We start from the raw sequence: 16,567 nt of genomic DNA, 5'->3' as shown, positions 1-16,567 counted from the left end.
ACATACCTGCCAATTTTTTCCTAAATTGGGATTTCCCTTTCTCTGTCCATCAAGATTAAATTATAGTTAATCCCTTTCCAGATCTAATTACAATAAATTAAACATAGTAAACTGGCAGTCAGCAGAGAGAACAAGGGTTGAGTGGACAGCTACATCACAGGGGTCCACATAGCTAAGGCACATTGGTGGGACCATGAAAAGAATCTCCTCATGCTGTACCGGTCATGGAATATTAGATGACCTCATTCTCTAGAGCTGTCAACCAGACATATTTCATGAGCATTAAATTCACTTTAAAGACATAGTCATAGATTTTAAACTAGCAAAGACAAAAAAAGGGGAGAGCCAGATTGACCCATTCTTAACTTTCTTTGTTTTATTCTGTGCATTAAGTCTAGCAATCATACTAAATGTTTTGACACAACATTGCCAAACAACATGGCTGGGCTCAATGAACTGGCTGCTACATAGCTATTTAACTGATTTATCTGTAGCTTTCATATATATCCTGGTACAAAGAGCATTCAAAGGTGCTATACTCACATCATTGGGAATGGTGAGTTCATGAGTACTGGCCGGGGGACTGGCATCCAAACCTGAGCATATGCAAGGGAAAATGATTATAGCTTGCAGAGAAAGCACTGTGTATTGCCTGGTATTTTACCAAAATAGCAGACATTACAAATGTTCTGTACTCCTTCAGGGCCAGGAGGGTAAGCGGACAACACATTCTGGTATAATAACAAGGAACAAAATTACAACCAACACTCCTACAACTGGTTACCACTGTTCTTCTGGTACCCCGAACCCTCCCAGTTCATTCTCATCAGGAGGTTCACAGCTTCCAGACTAAAAGCCAGTGACTGTAGGTGCCTTTCCATCACTTTGTCTTCCTTCCAAGAAACAAGGAGGAAGAGCTCCTTGCTACTGCCAGCTAGTCCATGCTTCCTTCCTTTTATTTTAACACTCAAATAATCCCTAGATTACTGTAAACCATTGTGCAAAATTACAGACCCATCTGGGAAATGCTGAAATAGGTTAAGCAAGCAACATCCTGTATTGCTTGAAGTCTGTCAATGAGAAAAAAGAGGTGCATTTTGTGTGGAGAAGTCTGTAAGTAAGCACTGGAGAGTGAGAAATCACATGGCCCACAACAAATTAGAGGTAGTAAATGCCTTATAGGATGAATGCTTTATCATCATGATGATGACATCAAGGGGTAAGTAGTATACACACTACAAACCTCTCGGATCACATGATACAGCAAAATATGCTTAAGAAACAGTCACGGAGAGGAGGTACAAGATAGATCAAGAATGGTCTTTGTTAGGACATGTGGCAGTGCTATATTAGATGATATCATATTTCTGCATGTCCTTCTGGCAGCAGTCTACACAAGTGGTTTACAAATGGTATTGAAAGTGGAATATTGTGTCACAATGCATCAGATAATACAGGCTGAGAGTGGAAGTTCTTCATGTTGACTCGTTTGTGTTCTGTGATGCAACGCTGGGAGTCCAAGCACCACAGATTTACACTCAGCAATGAATTGAAGACACAAAATACGAAACGTGAACTAACTGAATTCAATACCCATCGTGCTCTTCCACCATAGGAAAAGCAAGACATCCAGTTTTAGAGCCTACATCATTGTTTAACCAGATAGAAACATTGCTGTACCTAGTGATTGATATGTATAGAGACATATATTTCCTTTCAGTTTCCCTGAAGAGATAAAGAACACTTTCCATTAATATGGAAAGTGGAGGTGTCAGGGGACAAATCTATGCAGCTTGAAATGTAATCAATCAGCATTTCATACTGTTCTCAGTACAGGACCAAGCATATGTCACCAGTAGTTTCTCTAAATAAGATTATTAGATCTTCATTCATTGCTGAAATAGTGATATTCATATCTCTATTTGCAGCACTGGGAGAGTGAAGCTGTCTAGTAGTCCACATAAATTTACAGTTACTCACAAAAACCTTAATCAGTATATAGAATAAACGACACGGGAAGGAATTTGAGGCAAAGAATATAAATGAGTTCAAGAGACACCAAGGTTTGTGTCTGGAGAAATAGGGGATTAAGAGCATGGAGAAAAAGCACACAGAATGTAGGATTAAAATGAAACAAAAGAAGAGGCAGGTATGTTAAGGCCAGATGGCCTTCACTCTTCCTAAAATGCCTCATGTTTTATCATTTCCCCCAATTAACAGCGATGAAGCCAGTTACTTACAGTGTCTCTATGAAATAACACAGCGACATTATTAAACTCTATCATGCAAGTCACAAAATGAAATTACCCCAGAACTGCTGCTGCATGCCATGTGGTATTTTGTAGTTGCTCCAAAAGGAATATATAAACAATACAAGCAATGATCTAGTGTTGCTATCCTTCAGTTCCACACTTTTTCTGTATTGCTAAAGAGAATTTCCCAACTAATTTTGCTGATAACAACAGAGTACATTTAGAAAATGAACGAACCAATCATAGATGCTGGAACTAGGAGTGCTGGGGGTGGGCTTGGGGGACTGCTGCACCACCTGGCCTGAAGTGGTTTCCATTTTCCACAAAGTTTACAGTTTGGTTCAATGGCTGTCAGCAACCCCACTGTACAAATTGTTCCAGCACCCCTGGAACCAACGAGCTCCATTTCTTTTGGTATCATTGTGTTTTAAGAATTCAAATCAGAACAACCATATTTTACAGTATTAAGTCCATAAGGAAGATTTATGTTGCATTAATAATACAATGAAGAGTGAATATATGGAAAAATTCTTAAAAGAAATGTGATGTGTTGCCATTTTCCTTAGCATGCCAGAGTTGACATGTTGCAAAGTACTTCTCACCAAGACTGAAATCTATGAACACATTGAAAAATAAAGCTTTAAGTTTAAATAGGCATTTCGGAGACTACTCCTGGAAATAACTATATCAAATTGCTTTGCTTTGCTAGAAGATATAGCACTTCCCATATATTACTGAATTTAGCCTCACGACCACCCCAGGAGGCCAGGTAAGTGTTGTACCCATCTCCCAGAAGAAGAAACTGAAGGAAAGGTAAGGCCACAATTTTCAAACTTGGCTGCTCAAGGTTAGACACAGAAGGGTCCAGATTTTCAGAACTGATGAGCTCTCACTAGTCCCAGAAATTTCCAAGGGATTTGTTAAGAACCTCTGAAAATCTGGGCACTTATTTAAATATCTAAATATAGATTTAGTTGCCTAACCTTAGGTGCCAAAGTTTAAGTATTTTGGCCTAAATGAATAGTCTAAGGACACAAGTGGCAGAGCTGGGAATACAAGCCAGGACTTTCAATTTCCTTAACCATAAGAACACCCATCCTGCCGTGCAGCCCTCTGTTGTGGGCACAAAGCAGCATTAGCCCTTGGCTGGGACACCAGCTCAAGAGACTGTCACCACTAGCTCTCCCCTGCATTTAATATTGGTTTTACAGCCGAGTAAGGACTTTTCTGGTCAGCAGTAGGCTCCTAAGTGCCAAGACTTAGTGAAAAGCACTTTTCACCAGTCAGGCTTGCAGAGTAACACACTCACTGAAATAGATGCATCCTTCTTTTATATTACTCCATATTGTCACTAATACTCCCTTTCTGGGTTAACAAATCCACCCCCGCAGTGTTAATGGGAAGGGTAAATCATTGAGGCAAAATAATAGCTGGTCCTAACATTTGCCCATACTCAAATGGGACTGGAAACTCTTCTCAGGTCTGGACAAACTTCCTCCTCTCCACCATTCCACCTCCCCCTTGCTCCCAGTTCTGATCCAATCCTGACTCCATGAATCCCTCTTCACTATGTCTGTCTAGAATCTACTCCTCATTCCCCTAGATGCTCCCATCTCAACATCCTCTCCCCAACTGAACATTGTAAGGTCCAGCAGGTCTTCTGGCTTCCTTGCTGGGTGCCACCCTAACTATCACGTCCCATGTGCTGGAGTCTGGGTTGTCCTTGTTACTTGCACCTTAGAGTGCACCACACTGCAGTGATGGAAAATCCCAGATTGCATGACCTTGAACTCTCTCAGGGAATTCTCACATGCATTATGAGGTTCAATTTCATAACCGCTTGGAATTCCACAGGAGACATTTTCTGAATCAATATGTTACACAGTTTCAATTTATAGCATCTCCTGGGAGTGAGGCGAGGGGATGCTATCTAATGAAAGGCCATGAGCCAGATCATCAGCTGGTGTGAATCAGCATATCCCTATTGACTTCCAAAGGGCTGGGCTGAATTACTCCAGCTGAGAACCTAGCTCCATGTGTCAGAGCTAGGATGACACTAGTGTGACATGAGCACTAAAGAATGCCAGAGCAGGAAAGTGAGTTGTAGTCGCACAAAACAAGGGTCAAAATTTGTCCAACTATTACATAAATACTAAACCAACACATGCAGAAAAATGTAAGTTACTGCGTGTCATTGTTATACTTTGGGGGGGAATTAAGTCTTGAAGAATCCATTTCAATGGTTAAAGTTTGCCTTTTTGGTTAAGTAATGTCATCAGAACATTTTTGCAGCGTGCCTGATCTACGTTTATGATGTCACCAGCACATTTATGTTGGCATTTTTGTGTATTTATAAATAGGGCTCCGTGTCTGTCATGGAGGTCGTGGAAGTCACGGATTCTGCGATTTTCTGCAACCTCTGTGACTTCTACAGGGGCCAGTGTGGCTGACCCCAGGGCTGCCCAAGTGGCTGGCAACGGGGCCAGCTGCTCAAGTGGCCCCCAGGAGAGCCAACCAGCCACTGCTGGAGCGGCCTGGGGCATAGCCATACCAGCCCCTTCTCCGGCAGCTGCGGGCAGCGGTCCCCGGCCGGCTGGCTGGCCGGCTGGAGCAGCCACAGTTTGCTGGCCCGGTCAGCTGGTGCTGCTGTCCCCAGATGTCCCCCAAGTGGAATCCCCACCAAAGCCCCCTGAGATGCCTCCCCTTCCAAGATTTAATCATGATATTTTTAATATGTCATGGACAGGTCATGAGCCATGAATTTTTGTTTATTGCCTGTGACCTGTCCATGATTTTTACTAAAAATACCCGTGACTATACGTAAGGTTATGATTTAAACATAAGGCCAGATCTTCAGCTGACATAAATAGACATGACTCCATTGGCTTCGTTGGAGCTAAGCTGATTTACATGAGCTGAGGCTATAGCCCATAAAATATACCCATAATGCTTTAACAAAATGTACTTCCATTCCCCAACAAGAGATATTATAGTACAATAAGATCCCAAAAATTCCTTTCAATGGCACGAAGAATAAAATATTTTTCACCGGAAAATACATTAACTTATTAGCACTAGGCCATATTATGAAATGATTATTTTCCAAATGTATGTTTAAATTAAAGGTATTTTGAGTTATGTGAATGTCAACAATATTTTTCAAGTGGTTAATTTCTTCTATCATTTACTCTCAAGTGCTAAAACACCCTGTTTTGACTGCATTTAAGATATAAACAATTATTATTAAAGGAAGTCTGCACTGGCATGTGTTAGCTTCTTAGCCAATTGTCAGCGCAGAAAATTTGAAATAGGAATTTATCAAAAATGACAACTTTACTCAGATACATGAATGCATTGCATAGCTTAGAAAGCTACCTTCCTTTGGATGGATTAATAAAGCTACACTAACATAGGATTGCTGTCTCTTGCCTCCCATGGGTATTCTTCTGTTATCTCATGGAGAACTGTATCAAACTCAAATACAATAATATAGGTCATAATTCTATTATTTTCTTGACCATGCATAATTCCCATTAGCATGAATGGCGATTATACACATATATCAAGAGACTATATTAATGGACTATTGAAGTACAGTACAGTACAGGTAAATTTATTCCCTTCCTTGGACATATTGTAGAAAGAAAATGGCAGGTACTGTCTTACGCCATTGGTTCTTGCCCATTGGAAGTCGTACTGTCTTGTCAACACAATAAGACAATTTATGTATGATTGTCAACAACGATAGGGTCCTATTCAAGAAATATTGCAACAGAAGCCTACTAATTTCCCTATAGCTTTTATTTTACCTGATGACTGGCCCATCAGATTTTGAGCTTCTTCGGAGGAATGTAAGGGCAGCTTTTCTCCTGAAGAGCAAAGAAGAAACAGATTTAATGCTTTTGCCTTCAAGGAGATAAGCAATGTCACTTCATCTAGGAAGCTCAAAATATGATGGACAAAATGGCAGAAAAGGAATTTCCAGTTGGCATGTTGACCATCGAGAGAAATGAAGGTATTTTAAGTATTTTAATTCCCTACTCTATAGCTGCCACCCTAGTTCACAACGAAAAATTTAAACTGTATTATCAATTCTGCTAGCAAAGTTTGAGACATATAGCTCTGACTAGAGTTCTGGGGGTCCTCCATTGTAGCATATTGCTTCAAAGGCCTCCTTCACCAGAGGACAGGATTTCCCCCTAAAACTATGGCTAATTCCCACCACTTCTCATGAAGCACAAAACAAAGAGGCTTCACGTACAGTACGTTTCTGTTGACATTCTACAGCTACTTTGTGCATATGAAGAGAACATCCTGGACAGTGATTGAGATCAATACGAAGAGCTGAAAGGAATTTACACAGCCTTTACAGATTTTTGAATCTGCAGACAATGCTCAACAAATGAAGCATTATCAGAGTGCATGGATGTCTCCCAAAGGACATACCAACCCATGGCAGTGAATACCCAGTCCTCTGTGCTAGAAAGGGCCCACAAGCATTTGTTTTCTCCCAAGGTTGATTCACTTTTCAAGCTAGCAAAGCCGGAAGCAGATAAACATGGCTTCGCAAGAGCAGACTGTACAAGCACAATTACAGCGAACTGAGCCATAAGGAAAAGCACTTTGAAATACTAATCTTTGTTAACTTTTCACCATTGACATTTGCAACTTCACATTACTTGTCCTATTTATTTCCATTAAATAAAACAAGCTTAGAAAGAGAGAGAAACTCTACAGGTAAGAAGAGAAGGAAATCTGTAAAGGGCATCTGGGTACGTACCAGGGAAAGCGGGGGTGGTCTGTCCAAGGGGAGTAAAGGGGGTTTGCTGCATAGCCAACTGGTGGAGCTTGGTCAACTGCTGAGGGGTAGGAGGGACATTAGAACTAAGAAGGTTATTGTTATAGAATACAACAAGTCACACCAAAAAAATTAAGAACAAAATTATAATAAAAAAAACAAAGCAGGATGCCATGTTAAGACATGGCAAACATGACATTAACAGAAGGACTTGGCCTGTGTACATACAGTAAAGCCCAAATCTTTAGCAGAAGTGCTCGATCAGGGTCTGAAGTACAATACCAGCAGCAAGCCCAGTTTTGGTCTCTAACTGAAATCATTTAACTTTGTCAGTGCAGATCTCTCCTGATCCTGCCAGCCCACAGATCGCATCACGTGCCCTGACAGAACAGGGAGCTGTCAAAGCAGGTAGAAGGGTATCAAAGCACAGCAATTCCAGCTGCAACTTGGCTGATCAGACTTTGTAACCCACTGTCACTGACTGCTGCTAGTGAAGAATAGTTGTAAAAATATCTGAACAGTGTCAAATATGCTGCCAGGTCCATAAAAATCAAATTCCAATATTTAAAAAGCACAGATAGTCCCTGGGATAGGTATCAGAAGTGTACAGTAATTGGCCATTTTGTTTCATTACCCACTGGATGTTCCCCTTGCTTGACTTGAGTACTGCACATTGAAAGGGAAATTTATCTAGTTGCTAAACCAGTCGTAGCTCTTAAAGTTGTCACTTTATCGACACAAACCACCCGGCAGATGGCAAAACGTGGGCTTCAGCTAAAACGGGTAAGTATTTCAGAGCCTGCATATCCCTTGTTGTGCTCGGAGTCTTTTCCTGGCCCCTTAAAAAGAGACCTCGGAAGAAGAATATGTTTGGAATACATTTTGTGCTCCATTTTATTGTTTCAAATTTAAGAAACCTGAAGAGGTAGAAATTTCATCCTGATAAGGCCCCCTTTGAGATTTTGCTGTGTATGCAGGGAGGAGTGACGTGTATCACGCCCCCTTCAATAATCTTCTAGAGCTTGGGTGGCCTGGGAGATTTAACAGAATCATAGACATCAGAAATGGAAAAGACCTGTTCGGTCAATTAATCCAGTCCCCTGCAGGTAAGTGGAGGAGTTGTCATTTAAATTTGCGTGAGAAACAACATGCTAAAAGTCCTGGCTCCTGCAGCACATCTAAGGGAGGGAGTGCAGGGGAGTCTGACATCAGCAGTGGTGAGGGTGAAGCACTGGAGGCAGAAGAAAACAGGTGGGAAGGTGGAGAGGAGTTTTGGAAATGGTATCTAACAGTCAGTTACCAAAGAGCTGGCAAGTAAGAACATCAGAACCATTTGGCATGCAAGCTGTCAACTTTTAAACAAACTACTGGAAAAGACAGGTTTCAGAGTAGCAGCCGTGTTAGTCTGTATTCGCAAAAAGAAAAGAAGGACTTGTGGCACCTTAGAGACTAACAAATTTATTTGAGCATAAGCTTTCATGAGCTACAGCTCACTTCATCGGATGCATTCAGTGGAAAATACAATGGGAAGATTTATATACACAGACAGCATGAAACAATGGGTGTCACCATACACACTGTAACGAGAGTGATCAGGTAAGGTGAGCTATTACCAGCAGGAGAGCTTGGGGGAGGAACCTTTTGTAGAGATAATCAAGGTGGGCCATTTCCAGCAGTTGACAAGAACGTCTGAGGAACAGTGGGGAGTGTGGGGGAAATAACATGGGGAAATAGTTTTACTTTGTGTAATGACACATCCACTCCCAGTCTCTATTCAAGCCTAAGTTAATTGTATCCAGTTTGCAAATTAATTCCAATTCAGCAGTCTCTCGTTGGAGTCTCTTTTTGAAGTTTTTTTGTTGAAGAATAGCCACTCTTAGGTCTGTAATCGAGTGACCAGAGAGATTGAAGTGTTCTCCGACTGGTTTTTGAATGTTATAATTCTTGACATGTGATTTGTGTCCATTTATTCTTTTACGTAGAGACTGTCCAGTTTGACCAATGTACATGGCAGAGGGGCATTGCTGGCACATGATGGCATATATCACATTGGTAGATGCGCAGGTGAACGAGCCTCTGATAGTGTGGCTGATGTGATTAGGCCCTATGATGGTGTCCCTTGAACTATTTCCCCATGTTATTTCCTCCCCCCCCCCCGCCACTGTTCCTCAGACATTCTCTGAGAAGGCTCTCCTGCTGGTAATAGCTCATCTTAAGTGATCACTCTCCTTACAGTGTGCATGGTAACACCCATTGTTTCATGTTCTCTGTGTATATAAATCTCCCCACTGTATTTTCCACTGAATGCATCCGATGAAGTGAGCTGTAGCTCATGAAAGCTTATGCTCAAATAAATTTGTTAGTCTCTAAGGTGCCACAAGTACTCCTTTTCTTTTAGTGGAAAAGAGTAGGCCAGATTCCAACCAACCCGAGTGGGTGAGCTTGCATCAGGTGTTCTAGTGCAACAACAGACACGGAGTATCAGCTTTTAAACTCTCCCAAGGCTTTACTGATCAAGGGGGCACAGTGTCATGCCAGTGCACATAGAGTTTTGTGTATAAGTCCCAATGAATCAAAATGAGAATAACCCCTAATGTCACATGCAGTATGATTCCAGCGAACCAACATGGAAACCCGGGGATAAGACGTGTTAGTCCACTGGGCAAGACAACTCTCTAACTGAAACAAAAAAAGAACAGGATTATTTTTTTTAAAATAGACCTTATCCTTCTTTACACTAAAACGTAAAGTCTCCTTGGGTTCATTCCAAAGATAATGATCAATTTTCAATGGTTCTTTAGCCCTTCACGTTTCTCTCTTAAAATTAGCATCTCCGTGCTGAAGCCTCTCATCACTGCCATCCAAGGACAGCTGCTGTGCAGTATCTTACAAGAGCTCTTTCCTCACTGCTGCCATTACCAGCCTAGCTTTCCCATCCTTCCTGCCCTGAACGACACAACTCCTGCCCACTGCTGTTTGGGCTGTGAAATGGAAACCGGAGTAAAGCCAATCAGATTGCTCATTAACCTGAGCATTCCTAACTACATCAGTGTGAAGAGATGATGTTTTGCCAAATGGAACGACTTCGGGAGCCACAGACCATTCATTGGAGCTGCTCAGGGCCAGGGAAAACAGTGAACCCTTTCTGTTTCTGTTATTGAATGAAAATATTTTTCATGTGGATATGTAACAAACGCATAAGAGTGTAATGAAAAAACTCAAAAGACTTAGGGGACTCCACATCCAGGCAGTAAGGTAAACCAGTTGTTTAAACCAATGCCTAAATGGCTTACAACTTCTCCTATATTTCTGATTTCTGTACTCTGAAGAGCTGGCAAGAGCTGAGATGAAAGTGTTGTGAGCCAGCATTTCATAGAACCATAGAAGATTAGGGTTGGAAGATACCTCAGGAGGTCATCTAGTGCAACCCTTTGCTCAAAGCAGGACCAAACGCAGCTAAATCATCCCAGTCAGGCCTTTGTCAAGCTGGGCCTTGAAAACGTCCAAGGATGGAGATTCCACCACTTCCCTAGGTAACCCATTGCAGTCCTTCGCCACCCTCCGAGTGAAATAGTGTTTCCTAATATCCAATGTAAACCTCCTACACTGCAACTTGAGACCATTGCTCCTTGTTCTGTCATCTGTCACCACTGAGAACAGCCGAGCTCCATCCTCTTTGGAACCCCCCTTCAGGTAGTTAAATGCTGCTATCAAATTCCCCTCACTCTTCTCTTCTGCAGACTAAACAAGCCCAGTTCCCTCAGCCTCTCCTTGTAACTCATGTGCCCCAGCCCCCTAATCATTTTCGTTGCCCTCCGTTGGACTCTCTCCAATTTCTTCACATCTTTTCTATAGTAGGGGCCCCAAAACTGGATGCAATACTCCAGATGTGGCCCTACCAGTGCCGAATAGAGGGGAATAATCACTTTCCTCAATCTGCTGGCAATGCTCCTACTAATGCAGCCCACTATGCCATTAGCCTTCTTGGCAACAAGGGCACACTACTGACTCATCTCCAGCTTCTTGTCCACTGTAATCCCCAGGTCCTTTTCTGCAGAACTGCTGCTTAGCCAGCCAGTCCCCAGCCTGTAGCAGTGCATGGGATTCTTCTGACATAACTGCAGGACTCTGCACTTGTCCTTGTTGAACCTCATCAGATTTCTTTTAGCCCAGTCCTCCAATTTGTCAAGGTCACTCTGGACCCTATCCCTACCCTCTAGCATATCTACCTCTCCCCCCAGCTTAGTATCATCCACGAACTTGCTGAGGGTGCAATCCATCCCATCATCCAGATCATTAATGAAGATGTTGAGCAAAACCGGCCCCAGGACAAACCCTTGGGGCACTCCGCTGGATACCGGCTGCCAACTAGACATTGAGCTGTTGATCACTACCCATTGAGCTCAACGATATAGACAGCTTTCTATCCACCTTATAGTCCATTCATCCAATCCATACTTTTTTAACGTGCTGGCAAGAATACTGTGGGAGACCGTATCAAAAGCTTTGCTAAAGTCAAGATATATCATGTCCACCACTTTCCCCATATCTACAGAGCCAGTTATCTCATCATAGAAGGCAATCAGGTTGGTCAGGCATGACTTGCCCTTGGTGAATCCATGTTGACTATTCCTGATCACCTTCCTCTTCTCCAAGTGCTTCAAAATGGATTCCTTGAGGACCTGCTCCATGATTTTGCCTGGGATTGACAAGGATGAGGTGAGGATGAACAGTATCTAGTTCCCTGGATTCTCCTTCTTTCCTTTTTTAAAGGTGGTCACTATATTTGCCTTTTTCCAATTGTCCGGGATCTCCCCCGATTGCCACAAGTTTTCAAAGATAATGGCCAATGGCTCTCAATCACATCAGCCAACTTCCTCAGCACCCTCGGGTGCATTAGATCCAGATCCATGGACTTGTGCATGTCCAGCTTTTCTAAATAATCCTTAACCTGTTCTTTCACCACTGAGGGCTGCTCTCCTCCTCCTCATACTGTGCTGCCCAGTGCAGCATCTGGGAGCTGACCTTGTCTGTGAAGACCGAGGCAAAAAAAAGCATTGAGGACTTCCACTTTTTCCACATCATCTGTCACTAGGTTGCCTCCCCATTCAGTAATTTCCCGGACCCCATTCTTGTTGCTAAAATAGCTGTAGAATCCCTTCTTGTTACCCTTCACATCCCTTGCTAGCTGCAACTCCAGTTATGTTTTGGCCTTCCTGATTACACCCCTGCATGCTCAAGAAATATTTTTATGCCCCTCTCTAGTTATCTGTCCAAGTTTCCACTTCTTGTAAGCTTCCTTTTTGTGTTTAAGCTCACCAAAGATTTCTCTGTTAAGCCAAGCTGGTCGTCTGCCATATTTGCTATTTTTTTTTGCACATTGGGATGGTTTGTTCCTGTGCCCTCAATAAGGCCTCTTTAAAATACAGCCAGCTCTCCTGGACTCCTTTCCCCCTCATGTTATTCTCCCAGGGGATCCTGCCTTGAGGGAGTCAAAGTCTGCTTTTCTAAAGTCCAGGGTCCTTATTCTGCTGCTCTCCTTTCTTTCTTTTGTCAGGATCCTGAACTCGACCATCTCATGGACACTGCTACCCAGGTTGCCACCTGTTTCTACTTCCCCTACCAATTCTTCCCTGTTTGTGAGCAGCAGGTGAAGAGAAGCACGGCCCCTAGTTGTTTCCTCCGCACTTGCACCAGGAAGTTGTCCCCAACACTCTCCAAAAACTTCCTGGATTGTCTGTGCACTGCTGTATTGCTCTCCCAGCAGATGTCAGGGTGATTGAAGTCCCCCATGAGAACCAGGGCCTGTGATCTGGAAACTTCTGTTAGTTGTCCGAAGAAAGTCTCATCTACCTCCTTCTCCTGGTCTGGTGGTCTATAGCAGACACCCACCAGGACATCACCCTCGTTGCTCTCGCCTCTAGACTTAACCCAAAGACTCTCAACAGGCTTTTCTCCAGTTTCATATTGGAGCTCTGAGCAATCATACCGCTCTCTTACATTCAGTGCAACTCCTCCACCTTTTCTCCCTGGCCTGTCCTTCCTGAACAGTTTATACCCATCCATGACAGTGCTCCTGTCATGTGAGTTACCTCACCAAATCTCTGTTATTGCAGTCACATCATAGTTCCTTGACTTTGTCAGGACTTCCAATTCTTCCTGCTTGTTTCCCAGGCTACTTGCATTTGTGTACAGGCACCTAAGATAACTAGCCGGTTGCCCTACTTTCTCAGTATGAATAAGGAGGCCTCCCTGTTATGTTTCCTCCCTGCATCCCACTTCCCCACTTACCTCCAGGCTTAGGTCATCATACCCTGGCAAACCTAATTTAAAGCCCTCCTCACTAGGTTAGGAAGCCTGCCTGCAAAGATGCTCTTCCCTCTCTTCGTTAGGTGGATCCCGTCTCTTCCTAGCAATCCTTCTTCCTGGAACAACATCCCATGGTCGAAGAATCCAAAGCCCTCTCTCTGACACCACCTGCTCAACCATGCATTTACCTCCACAATTTAATGGTCCCTACCTGGGCCTTTTCCTTCAACAGGGAGGATGGATGAGAACATGACTTGTGCCTCAAACTCCTTTATCCTTCTTCCCAGAGCCATGTAGTCTGCAATAACCCACTCAAGGTCATTCTTGGCAGTATCATTGGTGCCCACCTGGAGAAACAGGAAGGGGTAGCGGTCCAAGGCCTTGATCAGTCTCAGCAGTCTCTCCGTCACATCGTGAATTCTAGCTCCAGGCAAGCAGCACACTTCTCGAGTCTCCCGGTCTGGACGGCAGATGGATGACTCCGTCCCCCTTAGGAGGGAATCCCCAACCACAACCACCTGTCTCCTCCTCCGCTTTACTCAGGTTCACAGTATAGAACTATGATGACATATCCAGGTAACCAAGCTGCCATGATGGGAGAGCACTAGCTTCTACCAATGTGCAGTGATGCAAAATATCACTAGGTACTGGCAAAATGTCTGCTTATACCCTATTACGGATAACTGGGCAATCTGGTGCATGGCTCTGGTGCATGGCTGAGGGCTGAGATCCCACTATGCTAAAACAGTTCCTATGCTTATCATACCCAAAGAACCCCTAGCCTCCCAGTCACCACTGGCTTCCCTTCCATTGCAAATTCCAAATGGAGACTACCTGTCTCGGTCTGTACATGAATGCGCAAAGGCCGTCCTTACTGAGACAAACTCCCATTCACTCGAGTGACCAATTTATCCGCGGGAAAACTGAGCAAGGAATTCGGGGTTTGTCCCAGGATGTCCATATTCATTCATTCCTTACAGTTAGTTCCAAATCCCCAGGTTAATAACATTGCTGAGGTATCAATTAAAAGGGAAAGATCAAAGACAAATGTGTGTTGCAGCAAGTGAAAGAGCAAATTGCCTAGTAAAATTGTTTTCATATTTCATTAAGTAACTAATTGAGCATTGTTTTAAATAATAAAGCCTTGAAAGAGACACAGCTACAGAGCCAAATTACTCAGGCATTGAATGAGGTCTCTGTAAATTCTGCAGGATTTGGCCGCAGGGTATTGAACAAATCACAAATATTATTTGCCTGTTACTGACCAGGGCACAAATGCTTCCACAATGCAGTATATACCATAATGTGTTTTGTTCCTCTGTCGGAGAACTGCATCATAACAATAAGAAATACAGCCTGAGTCAATCCTGGGGTGTATTGAGAAGGACAATTAGGAGAAAGGGCATGTTGATCTGACTAGCAAAGTAGACTCATCATTATTCACAGTCTATTTAAGGTGAGAACTTGAAATATATAAAATAAGAACTTCTTAGAAAAAATAAAAAGAAAAGGAGTACTTGTGGCACCTTAGAGACTAACAAATTTATTAGAGCATAAGCTTTCGTGAGCTACAGCTCACTTCATCGGATGCATTTGGTGGAAAAAACAGAGGAGAGATTTATATACACACACACAGAGAACATGAAACAATGGGTTTATCATACACACTGTAAGGAGAGAGTAAGCTGAGCGGCAGCGAACCAGCGGAGCAGCGGGGACAGCAGAGCAGCTCACAGCAGGAGTTTGCCTGGGACTGGTAAGTATCCGAGTGTGTGTGTTTGCTTGCTGAGGAAGTATCCGAGCGTGTGTTTGCTGGGAGGGAGCCTGAGTGAGTGTCTGATTGGCTGCTAGCCTGCAGGGGGCGGGCATTAGGGTGTCTGTGTGTTTGCGTCAGGGAATCCTGGCTGTTTAAAAATAGCCGGAGCCTCGCGAACCAGCTGAGCGGCAGCGGAGCAGCGGGGACAGCAGAGCAGCTCACAGCAGGAGTTTGCCTGGGAGTTCGCCTGGAGTGAGCCCATTGAGGCTTACATCTTGCCAACGTCTCTGAGGAAGCTCCGTAGTAGGTAGGTGATATGGAAGGGGGGAATTCAGCTGTTGTGACCTGCACTGGATGTGCCATGTTTGTCTTTCTTCCACAGGACAGAAGCGACTTTGTCTGTACGAAGTGCAAGCTGGTCTCCATATTGGAAGAGAAGATTGAAGGTCTGGAGCAACAGGTAACGACCCTGCGTTGTATACGAGAGACTGAGGATTTTCTGGACCAAACTCAGGATAGCCTTCTAGGGGCACAAAGCTCTAAAGATGTAGAGCAGGTTGCACAGAGGAGCCAAGAGGCCAGTGAAGAAGCTTGGCAACATGTGACCTCCAGAAGAGGTAAGCGGAATGTCCGGGTTCCAGTAACACAGACACAGGTAACTAACCGCTTTCATGTTCTCTCCACAGGTACCAATGCGGAGAGTGGACCAGATGATATGTCTGGGGGGAGAAAGCGGAAGGAGACTCCGCTGGTTGGGAGGCATGAGATGCGATGTCCTGAGGTTGGGGGTTCCACGACCACCACTCCCAAGAGGAGAAGGCGGGTGGTGGTGGTCGGGGACTCTCTCCTCCGGGGGACTGAGTCATCTATCTGCCGCCCTGACCGGGAAAACCGAGAAGTCTGCTGCTTGCCAGGGGCTAAGATTCGTGATGTGACGGAGAGACTGCCGAGACTCATCAAGCCCTCGGATCGCTACCCCTTCCTGCTTCTCCACGTGGGCACCAATGATACTGCCAAGAATGACCTTGAGCGGATCACTGCGGACTACGTGGCTCTGGGAAGAAGGATAAAGGAGTTGGAGGTGCAAGTGGTGTTCTCGTCCATCCTCCCCGTGGAAGGAAAAGGCCTGGGTAGGGACCGTCGAATCGTGGAGGTCAACGAATGGCTACGCAGGTGGTGTCGGAGAGAAGGCTTTGGATTCTTTGACCATGGGATGGTGTTCCATGAAGGAGGAGTGCTGGGCAGAGACGGGCTCCATCTTACGAAGAGAGGGAAGAACATCTTTGCCAGCAGGCTGGCTAACCTAGTGAGGAGGGCTTTAAACTAGGTTCACCGGGGGAAGGAGACCAAAGCCCTGAGGTAAGTGGGAAAGCGGGATACCGGGAGGAAGCACAGGCAGGAAGGTCTGTGAGGGGAGGGCTCCTGCCTCATACTGGGAATGAGGGGCGATCA

The 16,567-nt window shown here is 44.1% G+C and overlaps 1 protein-coding gene across 1 annotated transcript in view; it reads right to left on the bottom strand.

Moving 5' to 3' along the window:
• PCBP3 (poly(rC) binding protein 3) overlaps window positions 1-16,567 on the bottom strand; it is a 59,491-nt gene that overhangs the window by 11,279 nt on the left and 31,645 nt on the right. Inside the window, exons 9-11 of the mRNA XM_043505793.1 lie at window positions 7,033-7,111; window positions 6,062-6,121; window positions 544-596 (exon numbers count right to left, since the gene is read on the bottom strand). Coding sequence (XP_043361728.1) covers window positions 544-596; window positions 6,062-6,121; window positions 7,033-7,111 — 192 coding nt within the window. The remainder of the gene's footprint in view (window positions 1-543; window positions 597-6,061; window positions 6,122-7,032; window positions 7,112-16,567) is intronic.

The sequence above is a fragment of the Dermochelys coriacea genome, chromosome 11 (assembly GCF_009764565.3).
Source record: "Dermochelys coriacea isolate rDerCor1 chromosome 11, rDerCor1.pri.v4, whole genome shotgun sequence".
NCBI classification, from domain to species: Eukaryota; Metazoa; Chordata; order Testudines; family Dermochelyidae; genus Dermochelys; species Dermochelys coriacea.
Note: the sequence above shows the minus strand (reverse complement) of the source record. Positions and strands in the feature narration are given on the sequence as shown.